The sequence below is a fragment of the Mobula hypostoma genome, chromosome 8 (assembly GCF_963921235.1).
Source record: "Mobula hypostoma chromosome 8, sMobHyp1.1, whole genome shotgun sequence".
Classification (NCBI taxonomy): domain Eukaryota; kingdom Metazoa; phylum Chordata; class Chondrichthyes; order Myliobatiformes; family Myliobatidae; genus Mobula; species Mobula hypostoma.
The window spans coordinates 6,092,934-6,119,389 of record NC_086104.1 but is presented as its reverse complement, the minus strand read 5'-3'; the positions used below and the strand labels follow the sequence as shown (position 1 = coordinate 6,119,389).

General features: G+C 46.3%; 1 protein-coding gene across 2 annotated transcripts; it reads left to right on the top strand.

The window, feature by feature from the left end:
• Nucleotides 1-26,456, top strand: fuca2 (alpha-L-fucosidase 2). 2 transcript variants are annotated; one of them, XM_063055431.1, is made up of 7 exons: nucleotides 1-277; nucleotides 14,501-14,688; nucleotides 16,032-16,371; nucleotides 17,626-17,836; nucleotides 18,754-18,944; nucleotides 22,100-22,208; nucleotides 25,983-26,456. In XM_063055431.1, the coding sequence occupies exons 1-7, from the start codon at nucleotides 36-38 to the stop codon at nucleotides 25,995-25,997; spliced, it is 1,296 nt and encodes a 431-aa protein (XP_062911501.1). In that variant the 5' UTR covers nucleotides 1-35; the 3' UTR covers nucleotides 25,998-26,456. The 2 variants fall into 2 exon arrangements, with proteins under 2 accessions (XP_062911501.1, XP_062911500.1); XM_063055430.1 differs by having other exon boundaries at nucleotides 25,330-26,452.

Below are 26,456 nucleotides of genomic sequence, written 5' to 3'. Positions count from 1 at the left end.
CTGATCGTCCCGGCTGACGAGGTCTGCTGCAGCTTATGCGGAAATCTGCAATGGTGGCGGCGGCCCAGCCGTGCGGGGCTTCCCGCTGCTCAGGCCTGGCCCTGATCTGGGTCCTGCTGTCAATCAGCCCGGGCTGTCAGTCGGCGCCATCCCCGACCCCGAGCTGGGACACCATCGATTCCCGGCCGCTGCCGCCCTGGTACGACCAGGCGAAGTTCGGCATCTTCATCCACTGGGGAGTCTTCTCGGTGCCCAGCTTCGGCAGCGAGTGGTTCTGGTGAGTGACCGGCGAGCGGTTCTGGCGAGTGACCGGCGAGCGGTTGCTATTTCTGAATTAGGAAACATTTTCCCGAATAACTTGCCTGTGTGCTTACACGCCTGGAATGGCAGACTATGCTCAACGATGAAAGATGTAAAGTACACCTCAGCTCTAATGACCTTCTCTGTCAGACTTAGGCTTTTTGCTGAAAAGAACTGTGAAATACTTCCCTGTGCTTAGCATCCCTAATATGTTGTGGTCCCTAAAAGAAATAAAAGCATAAGGTGTATTCTTATTACAGGTGTGTGCCGCTTAACGTCCATTCGGACAACGTCCGATCGCATGTACGTCCGGAGTCACGCACACATATTGCCTGCAATAGTCGGGATCAGAACTTACTTTTTTTACATCGAAATGGGGGTTTTTAATTCCACATCCCATTCCCATTCTGACATGTCTATCCACGGCCTCCTCTACTGTAAAGATGAAGCCACACTCAGGTTGGAGGAACAACACCTTATATTCCGTCTGGGTAGCCTCCAACCTGATGGCATGAACATTGACTTCTCTAACTTCCGCTAAGGCCCCACCTCCCCCTCGTACCCCAGCTGTTACTCATTTTTATGCACACATTCTTTCTCTCACTCTCCTTTTTCTCCCTCTGTCCCTCTGAATATACCTCTTGCCCATCCTCTGGGTCACCCCCCCCCGGTCTTTCTTCCTGGACCTCCTGTCCCATGATCCTCTCGTATCCCATTTTGCCTATCACCTGTCCAGCTCTTGGCTCTATCCCTCCCCCTCCTGTCTTCTCCTATCATTTTGGATCTCCCCCTCCCCCTCCCTTTCAAATCCCTTACTCACTCTTCCTTCAGTTAGTCCTGACGAAGGGTCTCGGCCTGAAACGTCGACTGCGCCTCTTCCTATAGATGCTGCTTGGCCTGCTGCGTTCACCAGCAACTTTGATGTGTGTTGCTTGAATTTCCAGCATCTGCAGAATTCCTCGTGTTTGTGATTTTAAATGAGTGATTTAGAAGTTCTGTATCTTCAAGCTCAAGTTTATTGTCATCTGGCTGATTGTCCACAAACAAAACAACCACTGTCCGGACCACGGTGTAGCCACAATACATATATCACGCACACCACATAAAACAATATATTACCACATTATTTAATAAAGTGTAATTCAAAGTGCATATAAAGTGCGCAGCACAGGTAAACAGTTCGCTGTCCTAATGATGAGACCTCGGTGGTGGCCGGGTATTTATTAAAATCGGGGTTTCTTCTGAAAACGGCTGCACTTAAACCCAGCCCATCGTGGGCTTCGATGTACCTGTAAGTGGGAGTGTTTCAGGGAAAAGGAAAACCCGAAGAATTTGCTTGCTGCGAGCGCGTTTTTAAAGATGTCCTTGCGGACGATTTTGGAATTTCGCTCCAATTTAAACCTTGCTCTAATCCCCTTTAAATCGGCTGTAAAGCCCGCCCACAGAGAAAACTGATAGGCCTACTTAGCACAAAGAGAGACCAATCAGGATGCTCTCTCTGTCACTCGCGCTCTCCCCTCCCCCTCCCCTCCCCCTCCCCTCCTCCTCCCCTCCTCCCCCTCCCCCCCTCCTCCCCCCTCCCCCTCCCCCTCCCCCTCCCTCTCCCCCTCCCCTCCCTCTCCCCTCCCCCTCCCTCTCCCTCCCCCTCCCCCCTCCCTCTCCCTCCTCTCCCCTCCCCTCCTCTCCCTCCTCTCCCTCTCCCCTCCTCTCCCCTCCTCTCCCTCTCCCCTCCCCCTCCCCCTCTCCCCTCCCCCTCCCCCTCTCCCCCCTCTCCCCTCCCCCTCTCCCCCCCTCTCCCCTCCCCCTCTCCCCTCCCCCTCCCCCTCTCCCCTCTCCCCTCTCCCCTCTCCTCCTCCCTCCCCCTCTCTCCCTTTCGCTCACTCGCTATCAAAAACATAGATTTCCAGGAGATTGTAGGTAATTTGCAGAGGTCAGGGAGCCACTGTCGATATGCAGGAGACTCCCGGAACCTCCGGGAGGGGTTCAGCCCTGCCGGAGTATTACTCTGCCCAGTCCTATCCACCTGCATTCGGACCATGGCCCTCTGTTCCTTCGGCAGTTCAAATTTAAGGTGCGTTACCGCCACCAACTGGAGTGGAGTGTGGTGTAGCGAGCTGGGAATTAAATGCCCTCAACAGGAATTCTGCAGATGCTGGAAATTCAAGCAACACACATCAAAGTTGCTGGTGAACGCAGCAGGCCAAGCAGCATCTGTAGGAAGAGGTGCAGTCGACGTTTCAGGCCGAGACCCTTCGTGACGAAGGGTCTCGGCCTGAAACGTCGACTGCACCTCTTCCTACAGATGCTGCTTGGCCTGCTGCGTTCACCAGCAACTTTGATGTGTGTTGCGTTAATTAAATGCCCTGGTAGGTCTTTATCAAATGAAAGCTGTTACCCCCCAGAAGCCTTGTAGATTGTAAATAATGAAAGACAATATTGTGAATTAAGTTAAAGTCCGTAACTTAAAGTTTCAAACTATCAACCCTTAAGGAGAGTCATGCAGCCTGCATTTACTTTCTTTCAGCCTTGTATGCTTTTTTGGCCAAACAATCAACCCGCTCATTCCCTTCAACACCTCTATGTGCAGGGTCCTATAAGGAGCAGACACTGAGTCTGAAGTACAGTCTGAAGAGCTTCCGGCAGAAAATCTGACCTATTGCGAGAATGACCTGTTTTAAGACTCGTCAAAGCCAAAAAAAGAATCTGAACGAATTACAACTTTGCAAGGACAAATTTCCATCACCCACTGTCAGCCTGAAATGATAGCAACCAGCTCTGCTGTATATACTGATAAACAGTAAGACTCTTCTTGTGATGTTCCCAACAGTCTTCCAACACACTTTTAACAGGGTGATCATTCCTCTGTCCTCACAAATTAACCCAGTATGTTAGCAACTGTAACCTTTGCAACTGTAAGGGCAATTGTCCCATTTCAGCCAGTAAAGCTGAAACAGGAGATGACCTTACTGCACCACAACAGTCTTTAAGCCTGTGCTTGTATCACATCCAAACAATTTAAATTTGAAGATGAAGCTGATCCGTAGCCACAAAGCCACAATCAAGTACAAATCTAATTAAACAAATATAAATGGTTAACAGAGATTTTCATGCAGCACCCCAAGAATACCCACATAGTCACCCAAGGATATTTAATACCCCTTTACATTGATCAATTATACTGATGTGATGTTTCCATGTCAGCTTATTATCCAGCCACATGCCAAGAAATCTTCTTCAAGAGTTCAAGAGTTTGACTATACAATTTCAAATCAAGTTCAGGTCTATTGATCCTCTTTGTAAAACACGTAATTGTGTTTGAGCTACTGAAAGCTTAAAACCCTATCTAATTGCCCATTGTTCAACCTTATTAAATGCTAGTTGCATTCTATATAGTTAAATTGAAATTTCTACCTCTGATCCATAAAGCTCCATCATCTGCAAAAGGTGATTTACCCACCCCAGTGCCTATCTCGGAGAAAATAACATTAGTCATAATACAGTAGTAAACAATAAAGGGCTACAAATACTGCCTTGTGAAGTCCCATTCCCTATTTCATAGAAGCCTGACTATACCTTACCTGCACAGACATTCCAAATAAAAAACTCAGAAAAAAACATAGCTTTCCTCTCACTCGTAATTTCCATAATTCAATCAAAAGACCTTCCTTCCTCAACATACCATATGCTTTTTCTATATCAAAAATGCTGCATTACATCTTTAATTAGGGTGCTTTCCTAATATCATCTTCCAAACATAAAACTCAATCCAATGTCATTCTGCCCTCCCGAAATCCACTCTGATAAAATGCTGCATCTTTTTTTTCCAAAATATAATTCAACTACTCTATTACCATACGTTCCATAAGTTATACACAAATGGGACATTAATTGTACTGGTCTATAACTGGAAGGATCGGATGGGGGCTTTCCAGGTTTTAGAACAGGCACTACTACTGGGATTTTCCATGAGGAGGGAAGATGGCTTAATCTCCAAATATGATTCAAAAATTTTAATATTATCTCAATAGAGTTGACAGCCTTATGTTTAAACATACAGTAACATATATCATCCTTTCCCGGGGCCATCTGACCTGTACTATGAATAGCTTTCATACATTCACACAAGGAAAACTCTACATCACTAATACTATCACTGCTACAGCTGGCTTCCAACACTTCAGGGTATTCACTTGGAGCCTTATCCCTGCATTATTTAGCCTCTTCACTTCAATTATCTTGATTATGAATTGCAGCAAATGACTGAGTCAGTAACTCAACCTTCCCTACTTCAGTAACGATTGTATTACCTTCTTTAATCAATACTGGAATGTTAGTAGCCCTATGAACTACCCCTCCCCCCCCCCAATTTCTTAATCATTTCCCAAAAATCTTCAAGTTTAATATCCCTTCCAATACTATCACAGTATGACCTCTAGTAAACCTTTTTCGCAACTTTCACTACTTTCCTCACCATGGCCTGTGTCCTTTTATACTTAATGAGGTCATTTGGAGAGTGATAATTCTTAACTTTCCTAAACGCCTTATTTCTCTCCCTAATTGCCTCAGCACCCTCCTCATACTGCCATGGTACAGCCTTTCTCCTATTAATGCCTTTTTTAATAGGAATCACGGTTTGATGAATAATGCAACATAATCTTTCATTACATAAATCCACATAATCTTCAGCATTCAGCCCTGACAGACATTCATCGCATAAATCCTTAAGCTTCTCCCAATTTGCACTACCAAATTCCACGTCCTAAAAGTGGCCTCCTGTCCCCTATACAAATCCAAACCGAAGCTAATATAGGAAGATGATCACTCCCCAATGTTTCATCTCTCATGACATCTCACTCACTCACTCACTCCAGTCAGAATGTTTGAAACTAAAGTTAAATCTATGGCAGTTTCAGAAAGATAATGAACATCAAATCTTGTACCCCTCCCATCACTAAGACACACAAGATGTGAAATATCTAAAAATTCTTCTACAATGAAACCATTACTATCATTCTGTGAACAACTCCACAGTGAACTCTGTGCGTTAAAATCCCCACACCATATAACCCTTAGTGAGCTAGAGCTACATAGGCTTTCCAAAAAATCAATCGGAAGTTTTCCACGAGGGTTGTAAAAATTTACCACTTTAATACCCCCACCTGTTGAATCAAATACTTCTACAAGTGCCTCATATACTTCATTTACATCTACAACAGCCTCATATACTTCATTTACATCCACCCTAATGTCCTATTCCGTTCCTTATAAAACTTGCAACACCACCCCCTCTAGCAACTAATCTATCACACCTAATTACAATATAATCCTGCAAGGTAAAACTTAAATGTGGTAAAAACCAGGTTTCCTGAATACATATAACATCAGGTGGATTTGATAAATCAGAAATAAACTTCTTAAAGTCTTGACCATCAGAAATCAGGCTGCTCGCATTCCACTGCAATATTCTTAATCCCATTATGTACCTTCACAAAGAGACTGAAATACAGATACCCCACCCATCAGAGCTTCATTTACAGCTTCCCACATAACATCAGTTATACCCAGATACTTTTCAGCAGCTTTCACTATAATTTTAATTTTCTCAGTGCAACTAGAGGTCTGAGCAGTACAATTCACCACATCCATTATAAACATCACAAACTTCATTTGATCAGCTAGTAAAGTACCTTTAGTATTAGAAGTATGAAGCCTCTGACTTCACATTCTGTTCTCTGACTGGTGATACTTTTTATCAACATTTGGTTTAACTTTTTGCAAGGCCCCTGCATAAGACAGTCAACTGTACTTTAACCTGTTAAACTTCAACTGCCTTCTTAAGCACTTCACATCCTCTGTAAGCTGCACTATGTTCTCCACAGTTACAACATTTAAACTTTATACCTTAACAATCTTTATACTTACGTTCCCCACCACACTGACTACATCTTAGTTTCCCCCGACATACAGCTCCAACAAGCCCAAACCTCTGACATTTGTAACATCTAAGCAGGGTTGGAATATTACCGCGAACCTTGTAACTAATCTACCCCAAACTAACTTTATCAGGGAGCTTCACCACATCCAAACATATCAATATAGATAAACTATCCATCCTTTCCCCATTTCTGACTACTTGCAATATCTTTACTTCCTTAACCTTGCCTCCCAACATATGAGATTTAACCTTTTCTCTGGAAATCTCCACTGGAACACCCATTATAACAGCCTAACACCTCTATTTTCATTAAGCAACATAGACCTATCTTTTTGCCAAGTAAAGTCTTCAATCGTAACGCCTTCTCACACTGTTTCTTATCCTTCCAAACAATTAACACGTCACCTCCTGTTGAGGTATGAGTATATTCCCTATGGCCGTTTTCAACTCTGTAGTTAATTTAATGGGATTGGTAGAAGAATGCTGTTCTGGGTCAAATTTAAACAATACCTTGAAGTCTTCTTTCCTTTTTTTCCCCAAAATATCCTACCCTTCCTCTCCACCACTTGAAATCATTCCAATATTATGTTTCTTTTTCCATTTTCCAGATCCAGATTCAACTTCATTCAACCTCCTTCCACCAACTCACACTCATCTGAACCCTCCATTTGCAGTTCCTTTTCCAGATCCTCCCCCTGCCTGAACCAACGGTATTTCCCAACATCCCCACACCATTCACAGCCAGTGCCACCTACCACCACTGCTCCCACTTTAGAGCCCAGCCGACCGTCGAGCTGAGTGAAGAAGTTTCTCCTCATGTTTCCTTAAACATTTCACCTTTTACCTTTAACCCATGACCTCCATTTATTGGCCAGTAGAGATACAGTGCAGAACAGGCCCTTCGAGCCGTGTCGCCTGGCAACCCCCGATTTAACCCTGATCTATTCACGGGACAATTTACAATGACCAATTAACCTATCAACCGGTACGTCTTTGGACTGTGGGAGGAAACCAGAGCACCTGGAGAAAACCCCACAGCAGTCATGGGCAAAATGTATAAACTCTTTACACCTGACCTCGGGGGGAAAAAGCCTGCTTGCATTTACCCTATCTGTACCCCTCACAATTTTGTATACCTCTATCAAATCTCCACTCGTTCTTTTATACTCCGAAGAATAAAGTCCTAACCTATTCAACGGTTCTCCATAGCTCAGGACCTCAAGTCCTGGCAACATGCTTGTAAGTTTCCACTGCAGTTGGCACAACACCATGGGCTGAAGGGGCCTGTACTGTAGGGGGCAGCTGGGTAGCGGACTGGTTACCATATCGCCTTACAACACCAGCCTGCAATTACCGATTCAATTCCTGCTGTTCTCCGTAAGGAGTTTGTGCACTCTCCCAGTGATTGCGTGGGTTTCCTCTTGGTGCTCTGATTTCCTCCCACAGTCCAAAGATGTATGGATCAGGGTTTGTGAGTTGTGGGTGGGCTATGTTGCTGCTGAAAACATGGGCGACATTCGTGGGATACCCAGCACAGTCCTGGCTGATTTGATTTGACGCAAATGATGCATGTTTTGATGTACGTGTGATAAATAAAGCTAATCTGTAATCCTTAATCTTTGCTGTTCTATGTTCTGTACATTAATAATTCTGATTCTGACACCCTCTCATTATAAAAAGAGGACTAGTGTCTCGATAGAGGCGTGCAAGATGATAAGAGTCATAGGTGGAGTGGAGAGCCAGAGGCTTTTTCCGGGGTGGAAAGGGCTAATGTGAGGGGAATAATTTTGAGGTGATTGGAGGAAAGTATGGAGGGGATGTCAGAGGTCAGGATTTTACACAGAGAGTGGAAAGTGAATTGAACGCGCAGTCGGGTGCTGGCAGAGGCAAAAACTTTAGAGACTCTTTGATAGGCACATGGATGATAGAGAAATGGAGGTCTATATGAGAGGGAAGGGTTAGATAGGTCTTGGAGTAGGTTAAAAGGTTCAAAGTTCAAAGCACATATACAACCTTGAAATTCGACTCCTAGCAGGCAGCCACGAAAGAAAGAAACCCGGAAGAACCCATTCAAAAAAAAAGGATCGTCGAACACTCAAATGTGCAGGAAAAAAAATTAAATAATCAAAACAATAAACGCCAACAAATAGACTGAAGTCCACAAAGCGAGTCCATCTGCAAACTTAGTTCAGTGCAGGGCAGAGCAGCTAGCTGAACCAGCCTGTCCCTCGTCTCGAGCCCCAACATCCTGACCTTTTGCAATGTGGCCCTGCACTTAAATCAGGTTGACTCTGTGGTTAAGAAAAGTTGACTCTGTCGTTAAGAAAGCATACGGTGCATTGGCTTTCATCAATCGTGGGATTGAGTTTAAGAGCCGAGAGGTAATGTTGCAGCTATATATAGGACCCTGGTCAGACCCCACTTGGAGTACTTTGCTCAATTCTGGTCACCTCACTACAGGAAGGACGTGGAAACCATAGAAAGGGTGCAGAGGAGGTTTACCAGGATGTTGCCTGGATTGGGGAGCATGCCTTATGAGAATAGGTTGAGTGAACTCGGCCTTTTTTCCTTGGAGTGATGGAGGATGAGAGGTGACCTGATAGAGGTGTATAAGATGATGAGAGCCAGTGATCATGTGGATAGTCAGAGGCCTTTTCCCAGGGCCGAAATGGCTAGCACGAGAGGGTACAGTTTTAAGGTGCTTAGAAGTAGGTACAGAGGAGATATCAGGGGTAATTTTTTTATGCAAAGAGAGGTGAGCGTGTGGAATGGGCTGACGGCAATGGTGGTGGAGGTGGATACGACAGGGTCTTTTAAGAGACTCCTGGAGAGGTACATGGAGCTCAGAAATATGGAGGTCTACAGATAACCCTAGGTAATTTCTGAGGTAAGGACATGTTCGGCACAGCTTTGTGGGCCAAAGGACTTGTATTGTGCTGTAGGTTTTCTATGTTTCTAAATCGATGACAAAACATCAGGTTTGGTCACTTCGATACACTCTGGGCCCTGGACCCCACAGCCTCGATTTGGCCTGTACCCAACCTTTCCGATTTGACCAACGTTGTGGGCCAGACAGCCTGTAGTGTGCTGTAGTGTTCCGTCTTCTCTGAGAATCAGAATCAGGTTGATTATTACTGACGTACAGTGACACACTGAAGTTTGTTGTTCTTTGTATGGTGCAATACATACAAAATCACTACGATTTAGTAAGTGTATAAACAACTAGTGCGAAAAGAGAGCAAAATACTGATGAGCTGTTCATAGGTTTCACGAACTGTTCGGAAATCTAAATGATGGCGAGGGAGAAGCTGTTCTTAAAATGTTGTGTGTGTGGCGTCAGGCTTCTGAACTTACACTCAGTGGCCAGCTTATTAGATGCATCTCGTTAATGCAAATATCCAATCAGCCAATCATGTGGCAGCAACTCAACGCATAAAAGCATGCAGACATGGTCAAGAGGTTCAGTTGTTGTTCAGACCAAATATCAGAATGGGGAAGAAAGGTGATCTAAGTGACTTTGACAATGGAGTGATTGCACTGGGCAACAATTTTTTTCGAAAGTGTTGTTTCCTGAAATTTTTTTTGTTTATGATAGACTGCTTGAAGCTGAACTCAAATATAATTTCAGACTACTTGTATCACGTAGGAATTTGGAGAAACATTAAATTAAGTTTTATTGAATATGATGTGTTTAATTGCATAACGCTGCTGATGTTTTGCAATCGTTCAACTAAGCTAAAAGTGTTTTGTTGATGGTTTTCATTTGTACTCAGTGTCTAAGGCTTCTTGCTTTAGTGTCTAACAACACTCAGCCAGCATTGATGGATGCCAGTTGCCCTGATACAGTTTCTCCATGACCGCAATGTCCTGGTGAAACCTTTCACCATGGTCATCACTGGCAGCGCCAAGATTTGCAGGGAAGAAGTCTAAATGAGAATGCAGAAAATGAATCTTTAGTGACATGTTGCACTTCATGGTTTTGTATGCTTGAAGCACGTTGTCGACTAACTACATGTAGTTGCCAAGAATATTTTTAACAACATCCTTAAGGCCTTCCATGAGGTTTTCTCTGGTCCCATTTGATCTTCTTTGAATTACCCGTCATTGATGATCTGATTGATTTGTGGACCAACAAAAAGGCCATCCTTGATCATGGCATCAGTTATTCTAACTTAAATTATGAATTGAAATAACAAATATAGATGATTTCAAGAAAATGCTGCGTGAAAGGGAAATTTCATGGTGATTTTTTTGATCGGCAGCTCAAAATCCATAAGATGCACCCCAAAGTATTTAGGAAGCAAGATCATTGTCATCCAATGTTGTTGGTGCCAGACTGGGTGGTTTGAGTATCTCAGAAACTGCTGCTCTCCTGGGATTTTCATACACAACAGAGTTTACAGAGAATGGTGTAAAAACAAAAAACAAAAAATAACATCCAGTGAGTGTCAGATCTGTGGGTGAAAATTTTTTAAAATTTCAAAATATATTTTATTCAAAAATAAAATTATATATAATAAACCATTCAATAACTTTCCATCCTTTACATATGTTTCCATTATAGTCAGTACACATCCATACTCATGGCCACCCACGTGGCACTCCAGTAGTTCAGCTTACCATATCATTGTTGTGGGGTATACTCCCCGCCCACCGACTCCTCCCACTCCCACGGGTGGAGAAACCTATACTGTGGTCCTTCCCCACCAGGGCCCTTGCAGTGGCTGCACCAAGTTTCAGTGCGTCCCTCAGCACGTACTCCTGCAGCCGAGAATGTGCCAGTCGGCAGCATTCTCCCACGGACATCTCCATGTGCTGGTAGATCATCAAGTTTCGGGCTGACCAAACGGCGTCTTTCACCGAGTTGATGATCTGCCAGCAGCACCGGACGTTGGTCTCCGTGTGTGTCCCCGGGAACAGCCCGTAGATCAGAGAGTCCTCTGTTACGCAGCTGCTGGGGATAAAACGTGACACTAGCCCGTCCATCCTCCTCCACACCCTCTTTGCGAACTGGCAGTGTGCAAAGAGGTGGGTCACAGACTCCTCCTCACTGCAGTCCTCCCGTGGGCAGTGGGGTGCGGAGACGACGTTCCGGGCGTACAGGAGGGCTCTGACTGGGAGGGCCCCTCTCACCGCCAGCCAGGCGAGGTCTTGGTGCCTGTTGGTGAGATCTGGCGATGAGGCATTTTGCCAGATGAACTGGACAGTCTGCTCAGGGAACCACCCCACTGTGTCCATCACGTCCTTCTCCTGCAGTGCCTGCAGGACACTACGTGCCGACCACTGCCTGATGGCCCTGTGGTCAAATGCGTTGGTCTTGAAGAACTTTTCTATGTAGGACAGGTATGCCGGCAACAACCAGCTGACTGGGGCGTTGCGCGGGAATGGGGCCAGACCCATCCTTCGTAGCCAGGGTGACAGGTAGAACCTGGGCATGTAGTGGTACTTGGTGTCCACATACCTGGGCTCTACACACAACCTGATGCAGCCACATACGAAGCTGGCCATCAGGGTGAGGGTGACATTGGGGACGTTCTTGCCCCCGTTGTCCAGAGACTTGTGCATGGCGGTCCGTCTCACCCGCTCCATCTTGGATCCCCAGACGAATCTGAAGACAGCCTGGGTGATTTCCGAGCTGTAGGAGCGGGGCACGGGCCACACCTGCGCCAAGTACAGCAGCCCTGAGAGCACCTCACACCTGATGACCAGGTTCTTGCCCGTTATCAACAGGGAGCGCCCTCCCCATAGTCCCAGTTTCTGTTTCACCTTGGCAGTCCGCTCCTGCCAGTTCTTGTTGCATGCCTCAGCCCTTCCGAACCAGATCCCCAACACCTTCACGTGGTCAGACCTGATGGTGAAGGGGACGCTGGATCGGTCGGGCCAGTTGCCGAAGAGCATGGCTTCGCTCTTCGTGCGGTTGACCCTGGCCCCGACGCTAGCTCGAACTGTTCGCAGATGCCAATCAACCTGCGAACTGACCTCGGATCAGAGCAGAAGACGATGACGTTGTCCATGTACAGGGAGGTTTTCACTTGGGTCCCTCCACTGCCTGGCAGCGTCACCCCTCTTATGCCCTCATCCCTCCTGATGGCTTCCGCAAAGGGCTCTATGCAGCAGACAAACAAGACAGGGGAGAGGGGACAGCCCTGCCTATCTCCAGACCTGATGGGGAAGCTGTCTGTTTCCCACCCGTTAACCTGGACTGCACTACGGATGTCTGTGTAGAGCAGTCTGATCCAATTCCGGATTCCCTCCCCAAATCCCATTTTGGAGAGCACGTCCGCCATGTACGTATGTGGTACCCTGTCGAAGGCTTTCTCCTGGTCCAAGGTGACCAGGCAGGCGTCCACCCCCCTGTCCTGCACGTAGGCGATGGTGTCCCTCAGCAGCGCGAGGCTGTCTGAGATCTTCCTGCCCGGTACAGCACAGGTTTGGTCCGGGTGGATCACCTGTCCCAGAGCAGACTGGAGAAAATGCCTTGTTAATGAGAGAGGTCAGAGGGGAAAGGGCAGACTGGTTCAAGCTGACAGGAAGGCGACAGTAACTCAAATAACCACACATTACAACAGTGGTGTGCAGAAGAGTGTCTCTGAATGCACAATATATCAAACTTTGAAGTAGAAGTGCTACAGCAGTGGAAGACACTATATTACGTTGTTTAGTAACTCAAAAAGCGGCTATTGAGTGTGTGTTTTAATTTATTGAGACAGCGCGGAATAGGCCCTTCTGTTACTGTTCCTGTCTCCACCAACTCCTCTGGCAGCTCAACTACTCTCGGTGTGAAAACGTTACCTCTCAGGCCCCCCTTAATCCTCCTCCCTCGCACATTAAGCTCATTCCCTCTAGTTTTAGACATCCTGACTGTGGGTTACGGACTCTGGATTGTGTCTTCAAATGAGCATTCACGTTTGAGTTGTAGACATCGCTGTCTAGTCAAGTTACTCATTGTCCACCGGTGACTGCACTCCAGAAGGTGATGGTGAACCCCTTCTCGCAATTCCTCCGTCTCCGCCGCATCTGCTCTCAGGATGAGGCTTTTCATTCCAGGACAAGGGAGATGTCCTCCCTTTTTAAAGGAAGGGGCTTCCCTTCCTCCACCATCAACTCTGCTCTCAAACGCATCTCCCCCATTCCTATAGATGCTGCCTGGCCTGCTGCGTTCACCAGCAACTTTGATGTGTGTTGGGTGAACTACTGTCGTCCTTCTGGGGAAGGGGCTCCCCCTTGTGGAGGGAGTTTACTTCCAGATACAGTGCCGAACAGGCCCTTTGAACCGAGCCACCAGTTTAACCCTAACCTAAACATGGGACAAATTACAACGACCAACTAATCTACTAACCAGTATGTCTTTGGATTGTGGAGGAGCTGGGGGGCGGGGCACCCGGAGAAAACATATGCATTCCATGGGAGGACGTACGAACTCCTTACAGAGGATGCGGGGTCTGAACTTGAACTCCGACACCCCGGAGCTGCAATAGCGTCACGGTAAATGTTACACTTCCATGGGTTCAAGAGTAAATTTTGTCAACAAGGTACATGTATGTCACCATATATAACCCTGAGATTCATTTTCTTGTGGGCCTACTCGATAAATCTATAGAATAATAACCATATTAGAATCAGTGAAAGACCAGCCGACCAACGCTTTCAACCAGAGTGCAGACGACAAAAAACTCTGCAAACACAAAAAGAGTAAATAATAAATAATAAATAGTTGAGCAATAAATACCGAGAACATGAGGTGAAGTCAGTTCATAGGTTGTGGGAACAGTTCGGTGATGGGGCCAGTGAATTTGAGTGAAGTTAACCCCTCAGCCTCAAGACCCTGATGGTTAAGGGGTAAAAACGGTTCCTGGACATGGTGAGGTGAGTCCTGAGGCTCCTGTACCTTCCTGCTGGGAGCAATGATAAAAGAGCACGGCCTGGGAGCACTGGGGGTCCCCGATGATAGATTCTGATTCCCCGTTGACAGCATTTCGTGCCGATGTGCTCAGTGGTGGTGAGGGCTTTGCCAGTGATGGACTGGGCCGTATCCACCGCTAGTAGTCGGATTTTCCATTCAAGTGTATTGGTGTTTCCAGACCAGGCCGTGATGCTGCCGGTCGATATACTCTCCACTACACATCTGTAGAAGTTTAGATGTCACGCTGAATCTCTGCAGATTCCTAAGGAATTAGGGGCGCTGCCTGCTGTGCTTTCCTCGAAATTGCCGTTGCGTGCTGGTCAATCAGTATGCACACATATTCAGGTTCTCGTTTCCCACAGGTTCTACTGGCAGAAGCAGAGGCTGAGGCAGTATGTGGAGTTCATGGAGAGGAACTACCCGCCTGGATTTACCTACCCGGAGTTTGCCCCGATGTTCTCTGCAACCTTCTTTGATGCAGAGGAGTGGGCTGATCTCCTGGCCTCCTCGGGAGCCCGATACGTCGTCCTGACCACAAAGCACCACGAAGGTACTTAGCTTCTCAAAGCACAGCCTCAGCTTCCTTTGCTTACTCGTAGCCTGAGTCAGGACGTTAACGCTGAAGGGAAATGGTGTGTAATTTGAAGCCCTCTGCTGTAAGTGGAAAGGCTGTGTGTTCTCCACTGCCATTGATGTCACTCAGGTTAACGTTCTTTGCCTCAGGTATGGTGAACTGTGTTGTCTGCGTCAAATCAAATCAGCAATGACCGTGTTGGGCAGCCCGCAAGTGTCACCCGGCTTTCAGCACCAATGCAGCAAACACATAACTTACTAACCCTAACCTGAATGTGAGAGGAAACCAGAGCCCTTGGAAGAAACCTATGTTGTCATGGGGAGAACGTACAAACTCCTTACAGTGGCGTGAATTGAACACCGCTGGCTTTCCCTGTAAAGGGATTGGGCTAGCTGCTACGCTAGTGTGTTGCTCAGTTTAGCAATGCTCTGACCAATTTGCACCAAATTGAACTTTATTTTTGTTCTGATTGTGTTCTTTCTTGTAAAAATTGTGTTGAATTTGTGCGCCCCTTGTGAGCACTGCTGATCTGATGTTATGTGTCTGTGAGGCTGCTACAAAGATGTTGTCTCATTGCACCTGGGCACACAAGGCTGACGACAATAAACTCGACTTTGATTTTACAACCATAAACCGTCAGATCAGAATAGACCATTTGGCATATTAAGTCTGCCCTGCCATTCCATCGTGGCTGATTTATTATCCCTCTCAAAACCATTCCTCTGCCTTCTCCCTGCAATCTTCGATGCCCTTACTAATTGAAAAGCTATCAAACTCCATATTAAATATACCCAGTGACTTGGCCTTCACAGCCGCATATGGCAATGAATTCCACAGAATCACCACCCTCTGGCTAAAGAAATTCCTTCTTGTCTTTGTTCTAGATGGAAGTCCCTCTATTCTGAGTCTGTGCCCTCTGGCCCTAGACTTCCCCACTATAGGAAACATCCTCTCCATGTCCACTCTATTTAGCCCTTTCAATATTTGATAAATTTCAATGAGATCACCCCTCATTATCCATAACTCGAGCAAGCACAGACTGGGATCCTTCAAATGCTCCTCATATGTTAACCCTTCCATTCCTGGGATCACTCCCGTGAACCCTTTGACACAGTGTGGGTTTAGACAATCGTGGTTATATTGGATTAGTCCTGACGAAGGGTCTCGGCCTGAAACGTCGACTGTACCTCTTCCTAGAGATGCTGCCTGGCCTGCTGCGTTCACCAGCAACTTTGATGTGTGTTGCTTGAATTTCCAGCATCTGCAGAATTCCTCGTGTTTGTGTAGTTATATTGACTTTGATTTTGTGTCCCCTATAGGTTTTACACTCTGGGGGTCGAAGTACTCGTGGAACTGGAACGCAGTTGACGTGGGTCCTCACCGTGACCTTGTCGGAGAGCTGGCACAAGCTGTCCGTAATAGGACCAGCTTGAGGTTTGGCCTCTATCACTCCCTCTTCGAATGGTTCAACCCCGCCTTCCTGGAGGACGCTGCCAGCATGTTCCGGACCAACAAGTTCCCTGCCACCAAGACCCTGCCGGAACTGTACGAGATCGTGAACAAGTATCGTCCGGAGATTCTCTGGTCCGACGGGGATGGTGGAGCTCCCGATAGCTACTGGAACAGCACTGGCTTCCTCTACTGGCTCTACAACCAGAGGTATTGCACCGACACGATTTTAACCATCAGTAATTGGTTTACCGTTGTCACGTGTACGGAAGCACAGCGAGGAACTTTGTTCAGCCAGGTCACTTCACCATGGCGGTGAATGGAGGTAGAACAAAGGAAGAACGTTGACACAATGCAGATGGAAGCCACACAGTTGCTGAGACTGTGCAGTTCAGGCAGACAATAAGGTGCAGGGCAATAATGGGGTAGATTGAGAGGGCTGTCCGCGTGGAGTTGGCACATCCTCCCTGTGATGTTCTCCAGCTTCTCCCTGGGAGAGTCTGGGACTCAGAGGGCACAGCCTCAGAATATAAGGACGTCCCTTTAGAAAAGAGATGAGAGATTTGTTTAGCCGGAGAGAGATGAATCTGTGGAATTCATTGCCATAGATGTCCGTGGAGGCCAAGTCATTGGGTATATTTAAAGTGGACGTTGATAGGATCTTGATTAATAAGGGACATCAAAAGTCACAGGGAGAAGGCTGGAGAATGGGGGTTGAGAGGAATTATAATGGAATAGCAAAGCAGATTTGATGGGCCACATGTCCTAATTCTACTCCTGTGTCTTATGGTCTCATCTAAAGATCCAGAGCATGTTCACAAGAATGATCCTGGGAACGAAAGGGTTAACACAGGAGGAGCGTCTGATGGTTATCGGCCTGGCGTTTAGACAAATGAGGGGAGATCTCATTGAAACCTTGCGAATGCTGAAAGGCCTAGATAGAGTGGATGTGGAGAGGATGTTTCCTGCAGTGACGGTGTCAGGACCAGGGGGCACAGCCCCAGAAAGGAGAGATGTCCGTCTGGAACAGAGATGAGGAATTTCTTTAGTTGGAGGGTGGTAAATCTGTGGAATTCATTGCCACAGACAGCTGTGGAGGCCAAATCATTGTGTATATTTAAAGTGGAGAACAATAGGTTCCTCACAAACAAGAGAAAATCTGCCGATGCTGGAAATCCGAGCAACACACACAAAATGCTGGAGGAACTCAGCAGGCCGGGCAGCGTCTCTGGAAAAAAGCACAGTCGGTGTTTTGGGCCGAGACGTCGACTACGTTTTTGCATGGATGCTGCCGGGCCTGCTGAGTTCCTGCAGCATTCTGTGTGTGTTGCAGTGATAGGTTCTTGATTAGTAAGAGTGTCAAAGGTTACAAGTGAAGACAGAAAAATTGGGGTTGAGAGGGATAATAAATCAGCCACGATAGAATGGCAGATCAGATTCTGGTTCTATGTCTTTTCCTTTCAGTCCCGTGCGAGAGACGGTGGTAACCAACGACCGATGGGGCGCGGGTACCATTTGCAAGCACGGTGGGTACTACACCTGTGCAGATCGGTACAGCCCGGGACACCTCCTCGCCCACAAGTGGGAGAACTGCATGACCATCGACTCCAAGTCCTGGGGATACAGGCGAGAGGCCCAGCTCCGGGATTACCTCCCGATCGAGCAACTAGTGAAGGTAGAGTGCACCTGTTTCACTCATTCACTGGGCGCAGTGATGCCATCATTTACCACCCATCCCTGACTGCTTCTTGTTGGATTTTCTCATCCTTGGCATTCTTCCGGGAGTCAGGAATGATGAGCAGCTTTTCAGTTTATTTTAAAGTACAAACTGTGTCCGACGCTGGGGATTGTGACAGGACGGTGTGGAGGGAGCTTCAGACTGCGTCTGACCTTGTACATTATGACGACTTGGTGTGGAGGGAGCTTCATACTATGTCTGACCATGGAGGATGTGACAGGACGGTGTGGAGGGAGATTCATTCTGTGTCTGACCTTGTACATTGTGACGACTCGGTGTGGAGGGAGCTTCATACTGTGCCTGACTATGGAAGATGTGACAGGACGATGTAGAGGGAGGTTCACTTGTTTCATAATTGTACTCTATTTGTTTTATGATGGCAACAGATTGTTTAAAAGTTAAAATGTCTTTTTCTTCAGAAATTAATGAATCTTAAATCCTAACTAGAAGTTAACAACTTATTTATCGAAATAAGTTTTTAAATAATTTTTAGGCTGGGAGGGACACAAGTTTTCAATTTATAGATGCCCCCTGCAGAGAAACTGGCCTTTCAGATCGAGTCAGCCCTGTCAACTAGTCCTGATAACATAGTAAGGATGAAGAGTGTGGGCCTGAAATGTCGACTGTTTATTCCCCTCCTTAGATGCTGCAGAGTTCCTCCAGCAATTTGTGTGTGTTGCTCTGGATTTCCCCAGCCTCTCTAGAATCTCTTGTGGCTCAGCATGTCTGATATACCCAGGTTCTGGTTTGTACCCTTGAGGTGAAAACCACTTCACTCATTGAAAAATAATTGTGAATCATCTGCTGATTGTTTTAAGAGTTGGCCAATTGATAACAATCGTTCTTTCTGGCAGACGCTGGTCGAGACGGTGTCCTGCGGAGGGAATCTCCTGATGAACATTGGCCCCACTCACGACGGTCGGATCGTGCCCATCTTCGAGGAGAGGTTGAGGCAAATGGGGCAGTGGCTGCACGTCAACGGGGAGGCAATCTACAACACCAAGCCCTGGAGGAAGCAGAATGACACGGTCACACCTGGAGTGTGGTAGGATCACCAAGGGCAGAGGCTTGAATCATCCTTAGTGCCAACCATCCACATCAGAGCACCTCTGAAATTCAGTCCATTCACGTTGATCTGAAGGGGGGGGCCAAATTTACTAGCATAGAAATCATTTCCAGGTCCCATTGTGTGTGCTAAGAGAGTTATGGGGCCCTACAGCAAAGAAATAGGCCATTTGGCCCATCTAGTCCATGCTGAGTTTTTACGCTGCCTTGGTTTGTCGACCCAAACCAGGACCATATCCCTCCATAGCCCTCCCATCCAGGTACCTATCCAAACTTCTCTTAAATGTTGAATTCGAACTCACGCCTACCCCCTCCACTGGCAGCTCGCTCTACACCTGTACAACCCTCTGACAGAAGAAGTTCTCCACCCAAAATGCTGGAGGAGCTCAGCAGGACAGGCAGCATAAATGAAGATGGATAAACAGTTGATGTTTGGGGCAGAGACACTTCATCAGATCCTGATGAAGGATCCGGGCCCGAAATGTAGGGTGTTTCTTGCCCTCCAAAGACGCTGACTAACCTTGCTGAGTTCCTCCAGCATTTTGTTTGTGTTGCTCTGGATTTCCAGCATCTGTAGAATCTCTTGTGTTTATGAAGAAGCTCCCCTTCAGGTTCCCTCTAAATATTTTACCTTTCACCCTTAATCTCCAGTCCCATGCAACTTGAGGGGAAAAAGCCTACCAGACCCCTCATAATTTTGTGAACCTCTATCAAATCACCTCTCATACTCCTGTGCTCCAGAGAGTAAAGTCCTAACCTGTTTAACTTGTCTCTCCTGTCCTGGCAACATCCCTGTAAACCTTCTCTGTGAGGAACACACATCAAAGTTGCTGGTGAACGCAGCAGGCCAGGCAGCATCTCTAGGAAGAGGTACAGTCGACGTTTCAGGCCGAGACCCTTCGTCAGGACTTCGTCAGGGTTAGTCCTGACGAAGGGTCTCGGCCCGAAACGTCGACTGTACCTCTTCCTAGAGATGCTGCCTGGCCTGCTGCGTTCACCAGCAACTTTGATGTCTGTTGCTTGAATTTCCAGCATCTGCAGAATTCCTGTTGTTTGCGTTTCCCTGTGAGGCCTGAGATTCGGCTGAAGTCAGGGGGTTTCGGTTCTACTCCCATGTTGGAGGCTTGAGACAGACACTGGGGTGTGTGGGGGACTCACCAGTACCGAGTAGGTTGAATCCTGCTCTCTCGGGGTGGGGGGGGGCAGTGATGCCTGTGTTCGAGATCTTGGGCAGTGGTTCCACCTCACTTGTCATGGCACTGTTGATAGAAGAGGCAAAGCTTGCCCAGTGTCCATAAGACCGTAAAGTACAGGCCATTCGGCCCATCGAGTCTGTTCTGTCATTCCATCATAGCAGATTTATTATCCCTCTCAACCCCATTCTCCTGCCTTTTCCACGTAACCTTTGACACCCTTGCAGATGAAAAACCTATCAATCTCTGCTTTAAATATACTCAATGACTCGGCCCACACAGCCACCGGTGGCATTGAATTCCACAGATTTTCCACCCTCTGGCTCAAGACGTTTCTCCTCATTCCTGATCTAACGGGACATCCCTCTATTCTGAGGCTGTGCCCTCTGGTCCTAGATTCCCCCACTGTAGGAAACATCCTCTCCACATCTACTCTATCTCAGCCTTTCAATATTTGTAGGCTTCAATGAGATCCCCCCCTCATTCTTCTCAGCTGCGGCCAGTACTGGCCCAGAGCCATTCAGTACTGTGTAAAAGTCTGAGGTACATACAGGGTGCCTATGACTTTTGCACAGTCCTGTATTTGTCAACGTGGAGCGGAGAGTCAGTCTGTAGCTTTGACAGGAGTAAAGGTTGTTGGGGGATGGCGAGGGTGGAGCACCGTGGGAGGGGTGTGGGACAGGTGGCAGAGAAGGAGTGTCAGGATGGGTGGGGCAGGAGGTGGTGGTGTGGGTGCAGACACACCCAGCCCTGAGACACCAGGCAAGGCCTTTTGATTCCAAACAATTGGTTTATTGACCATTACAGAATGTCCCTCTGGTGCTTTCCACTCTCTCCCCTCTCCCTTCCCCTTTTCCCAACCATGCTTCCCCTCTACCTGCCCCCTTCCCACTCTCAGACCCATATCAGAATCAGGTTTATCATCACTCACATATGTCATGAAATTAGCTTTTTTTTGTGGCAGCAGTACAGTGCAATACATAAAATTACTCAGGACTGTGCTAATGTCTTCAGCATCCTAGCTACATAAACGTGCCTTAGACATTTGCACATTACTATATATTAACCCTTTCATTCCCAGGGTCATTCTTTTGAACCCTCTCTGGGCTCTCTCAAATGCCAACACCTCCTCTCTTAGAAAAGGGGCCCAAAGCTGTTCACAATACTCCAAGAGAGGCCTCACCAGTGCTTTATAAAGCCTCAGCATAACATCCTCGCTTTTATATTCTAGTCCTTCTGAAATGAATTGTGGCATTGCATTGGCCTTCCTCACCAATGTCTCGACCTGCAAATTAACCTGTAGGGAATCCTGCACAAGGACTCCCAAGTCCCTTTGCACCTCTGATTTCTGAATTTGCTCCTCATTCAGAAAGTTATCTACCCTTTTAATTCTTCCACCGGAGCGAATGACTTTTAGGTTGTAATGGGCAGCCTGGAAGGTTTTTGATTCGCAGAGGAACACGCTTTCCGTTTGGGTGAGGGTGGGTACCTCTCGACCAGTGTTGCTTTGGCACTGTATGCCGGCCTGAGTAAGTGGGTGTGGGACAAGGAGGGTGATGAGTGGGCACTGCGATGAAACCCGTCACACATACGTTAAGCAATGGGTGATGTTCGTTGTTCGCGTCAAATCAAATCGGCGTGGACTGTGCCGGGCAGCCCCTGGGTACCAGCATAATGTGCCCACAGCGTACTAACCCTAACCCGTACGTCTTTGGAATGTTGGGAGGAAACCCACGCGGTCACGGGGAGAACGTACAAACCGCGGGGAAATGGAACCCCAGTTGGTGATTGCTGGCGCTGCAAAGCGTTATGCTGACTGAAATGATCCGAAGCTGCCAGACTGTTAACTCTCCTTTTACACTCCATCTTCTAATCCATGGGGTTCCAATCAGTGAACCTTCAAAATGTCTCAGCTGGGTGTGTCATGTGTGTGTGTCGGCAGGTATACATCGTTTCCGGGGAAACAGGTGGTTTACGCAATATTTCTGACCTGGCCGAAAATGGGACGGCTGCACCTCAGTGACCCCCGACCTGCTGCAGGGAAAACCAAGGTCTGAAGTATATTATTGCTTCTCTTCTTTTGATGAGTTTTTTCTCCTTGGAATGAAGGCAATAGAACTTTTGAACAGTACAGCACAGGAACAGGCCCTTCGGCCCACAATGTTGTGCTGACCCAATTAAATTAGGAATCAAGCATCAACCTAACCCCTTCTTCCTACCACAATGCCCATATCCCTCCATTTTCCTCACATCCAGGTGCCTATCTAAATATCTCTTAAAAATCCCTCACGTATCTGTCTCTACACCCACCCCAGGCAGTGCATTCCAGGCACCCGCCACTCTCTGTGTAAAATAAAACATTAAAAAATTATTTATAAAAAAGCTAATAAAGTTAGTGGTTAAAGAGTAGCTTTGGAATGAAATGTGTATAAATACCAGCATGTATTTACAATGTAAACAGCTTTATAAAAAGTGGTTTAAAGTGTGCACAAGCAAAACACACAAAATTCCGGAGGAACTCAGCGGACCAGGCACCATCTATGGAAAAGAGCACAGTCGATGTTTCTGGCCGACACACTTCCTCTTGGCCCGAAATGTTGCTGTACTTTTTACCTTAGATGCTGCCTGGCCTGCTGAGTTCCTCCAGCATTTTGTGTGTTTTGCTTCGATTTCTAGCCTCTGCAGATTTTCTCTTGTTTTTTAAAGTGTTTACAGTGCGGTGTAGTGACGGATAATAGATAAGAGAGGGGTGGGGAGAACTCAGCTAGAGTGGTTGATCAGATAACTGCCTGGGGGAGAGAGAAACCTAGGGGCATTTAAAACGTGCACGTGGGTTTTGAAAAATGGAGGGATATGTGGGATAAAAAGGTGAGATTGATCTTAAAGTGGGTTAAAGGGTCAGCACACCATCGTGGGCCAAAAGGCCTGTACTGTGCTATAATAATCCATGTAAACTCAATGATTACTCAATTAGATGCAAGAGTGGAACTTGGTGTTGTCTTTTGCTAACGTAGCCCATCAACTTCAAGGTGTGATGTATTGTGCATTCAGAGATGCTCTTCTGCACGCCACTGTTGTAATGTGTGGTTATTTAAGTTATTGTCACCTTGAACCAATCTGGCCATTCTCCTCTGATGTCTGTGATTAACAAGACCATTCTGCCCAGGGAAGTGTTGCTTTTTTTTGCACCATTCTTTGTAAACTCTAAATTCTGTGTATGAAAACCTCAGGGGATCAGCATTTTCTGAGATACTCAAACCACCCTGTCTGGCACCATAAGACCTAGGTGCAGAATTAGGCCTTTCAGCCCATTGTGTATGCTCTGCCATTCCAACATGGCTGATTTATTATCCCACTCAAACCCATTCATCTGCCTTCTCCCCAAAACATTTGACACCCTGATCAATCAAGAACCTAACAACTTTTGCCTTAAATATACCCAGTAACTTGGCCTTACACAGCCATATACGGCAACTGATTCCACAGATTCACCACCCTCTGGCTGAAGAAACTGTCTTCGTCTCTGTTCTAAGTAGACGTCCCTCAGTTCTGAGGCTGTGCCCTCTGACCCTGGACTCCCCCACTAAAGGAAATATCTGCTCCACATTCAGAGAATCCGGACCTTTCAATGACCGATGCAATCCCAACACCGATCCTTACAGAAAACATCTAGTCACCGACAGCCATCCGGAAAAGGGCCCCTTTATTCCCACTCGTTGCCTCATGGCAATCAGCCAATCTTCTATCCATTCTGTTACATGGGCTCTTATTTTGTTAAGCAGCCTCATGTGCAGTACTTCGTCAAAGGCCTTCTGAAAATCCAAATAAACAACATTCACTGATTCTCTTTTCTCTATCCTCTTAGTTATTTCCTCAAAGCATTCCAACAGATTTGTCAGACGAGATTTCCCCTGAAGGAAACCAAACTGACTTTGGCCTGTTTTATCATATGCCTCCAAGTACCCTGAAACCTCATCCTGAATAATGGGCTCCAACATCTTTCCAACCAGTGAAGCCAGGCTAAATGGCCTATAATTTCCTTTCTTCTGCCCCCCTCCCTTCTCAGGAGGACTAGAAAATTGCTAATATCACTTCATTCTTCTTAAAGAATGGAGTGATAGTAGCAATTTTCCAGCCCTCTGGAACCATTCCAGAATCTAGTGATCCTTGAAAGATTGTTACTAATGCCTCCACAATCTCTTCAGCTACCTCTTTCAGAAGCTGGGATGTAGTCCAACTGGTCCAGGTGACTTACTGTATCTGCTTTCCACTTCCCAACCACCTTTTCTTTATTAATAGCAATGACACTCACTTCTGCCTCCTGACACTCTCACATTTCAGCATTCTGCTAGTGTCTTCTACAGTGAAGGCTGACGCAAAACACTTACTAATTTTGTCCTCCACTGCTACCTCTCCAGGATCATTTACCAGCAGTCCGATATCCACTCTTGTCTTTATATATCTGAAAGAAACTTTTGGTATCCTCTTTTATATTATTGGCTAGCTTACCTTCATATTCCATCTTTTCTCTCTTTATGGCTTTTTAGTTGCCTTTTGCTGGTTTTGAACAGCTTCCCAATCCTCTATCTTCCCACTAATTTTTGAAATATTATATTCCCTCTCTTTTGCTTTTATGGTGTTTTTGACTTCCATTGTTAGTCACAGTTGTCTCACCTTCCCTTTAAAATACTTCTTTTTCTTTGGGATATATCTTTCCTGCATCTCCGGAATTCCCCCTAGAAACACCAGACATTGCAGTCTTGCCGTCATCCCTGCTAGTGTCCCCTTCCACTCAACTTTGGCCAGCTCCTCTCTCATGCCTCTATAATTCTCTTTACTCCACTGTAAACCTGATACTACCTAGTTTAGCTTCTCTTTCTCAAACTAACAGTCATTTCACGGTCAAAGTCACTCAGATCACATTTCTTCCCCATTCTGATGTTTGGTCTAAACAACTGAATGCATGCTTTTATGAATTGGAGTTGCTGCCACATGATGGGCTGATTAGATATTTACGTTAACAAGCAGGTGTACGAGTGTAGCTAATAAAGGGGTCACTGACTGTAGGTATTATTTTTGAAAGCACCATTAAGTGACAGTAGCTGCAGTGGCTCAGTCCAGCGATCAGAGCCCGGAGTTCACCTGTCTGCTTTTCCTACCCTGATTGGCCAGGTCAACCTTGAGGGATACTCAGAGCCTCTCCAGTGGATGACGTTCGGGGAGCAGGGGATGATAGTGCTGTTGCCGAATCTTCTCCCCCACCAGCTGCCCTGTCAGTGGGGTTGGAGCTTGAAGCTCACCGACGTGTCGTGATGATGGAGAGTGGCCGAGTGGAGATGAGCTGTAAGGGTTTCTGGAAGATTCCTCAGCACGCCTTTACCTATTTTATATGGCAATGAAGTTCAAAGTTCAAAGTAAATTTATTACCCTGAACAAAGATTTTGCTTCCCGAATACCTCTGGGTGTATTTAATGGATTTTGGGCCGCTGATCATGAAAATCACCCTGAAATTTCCCTATCGTGCACTTTTCTTTTTGCAATCACCTTTATTTGTTATTTCAATCATAATTTAAGTCAGAGTAACTGATGCCAAGATTAAGGAAGGCATTTTTGTTAGTCAACAAATCAAACAGGTCATCAATGACGGGCAATTCAGAGAACGTCTAGTGGAATCGCATAGAAGGCATACGAGGATGTTGTTAAAAATTTTCTTGGCCACTACAGAACACCAAACTACATGCAGCTGGTTGACGACATGCTTCAAGCATGCAAAACCATGAAGTGCAACATGTCACTAAAGATTCATTTTCTGCATTCCCATTCAGACTCCGTCCCTGTAAATCTTCGTGCTGTCAGTGACGAGCATGGTGAAAGGTTTCACCAGGACATTGCAGTCATGGAGAAACAGTACCAGGGGCAACTGGAATCCATCAGTGCTGGCTGATTATTGTTGGACACTTAAGCGAGAAGCCTCAGACACAGAGTACAAATGAAAATCATTAACAAAATATTTTTAGCTTAGTGAACTATTGCAAAGCATCAGCACTGTTATGCAATTAAATGCATTATATTCAATAAAAGTCAATTTACAGTCATCACCTTGGTATCTGCGGAGGATTGTTTTTCCTAATTCCTATGTGATACAAGTAGTCTGAAGTTATATTTTTGTTCGGCCCCAGGCGATCTATCATAACCAAAAAAATTCTGAGGAAACAACATAGAAATAGAAACGTAGAAAACCTATAGCACAATACAGTCCTTCAGCCCACAAAGCTGTGCCGAACATGTCCCTACCTTAG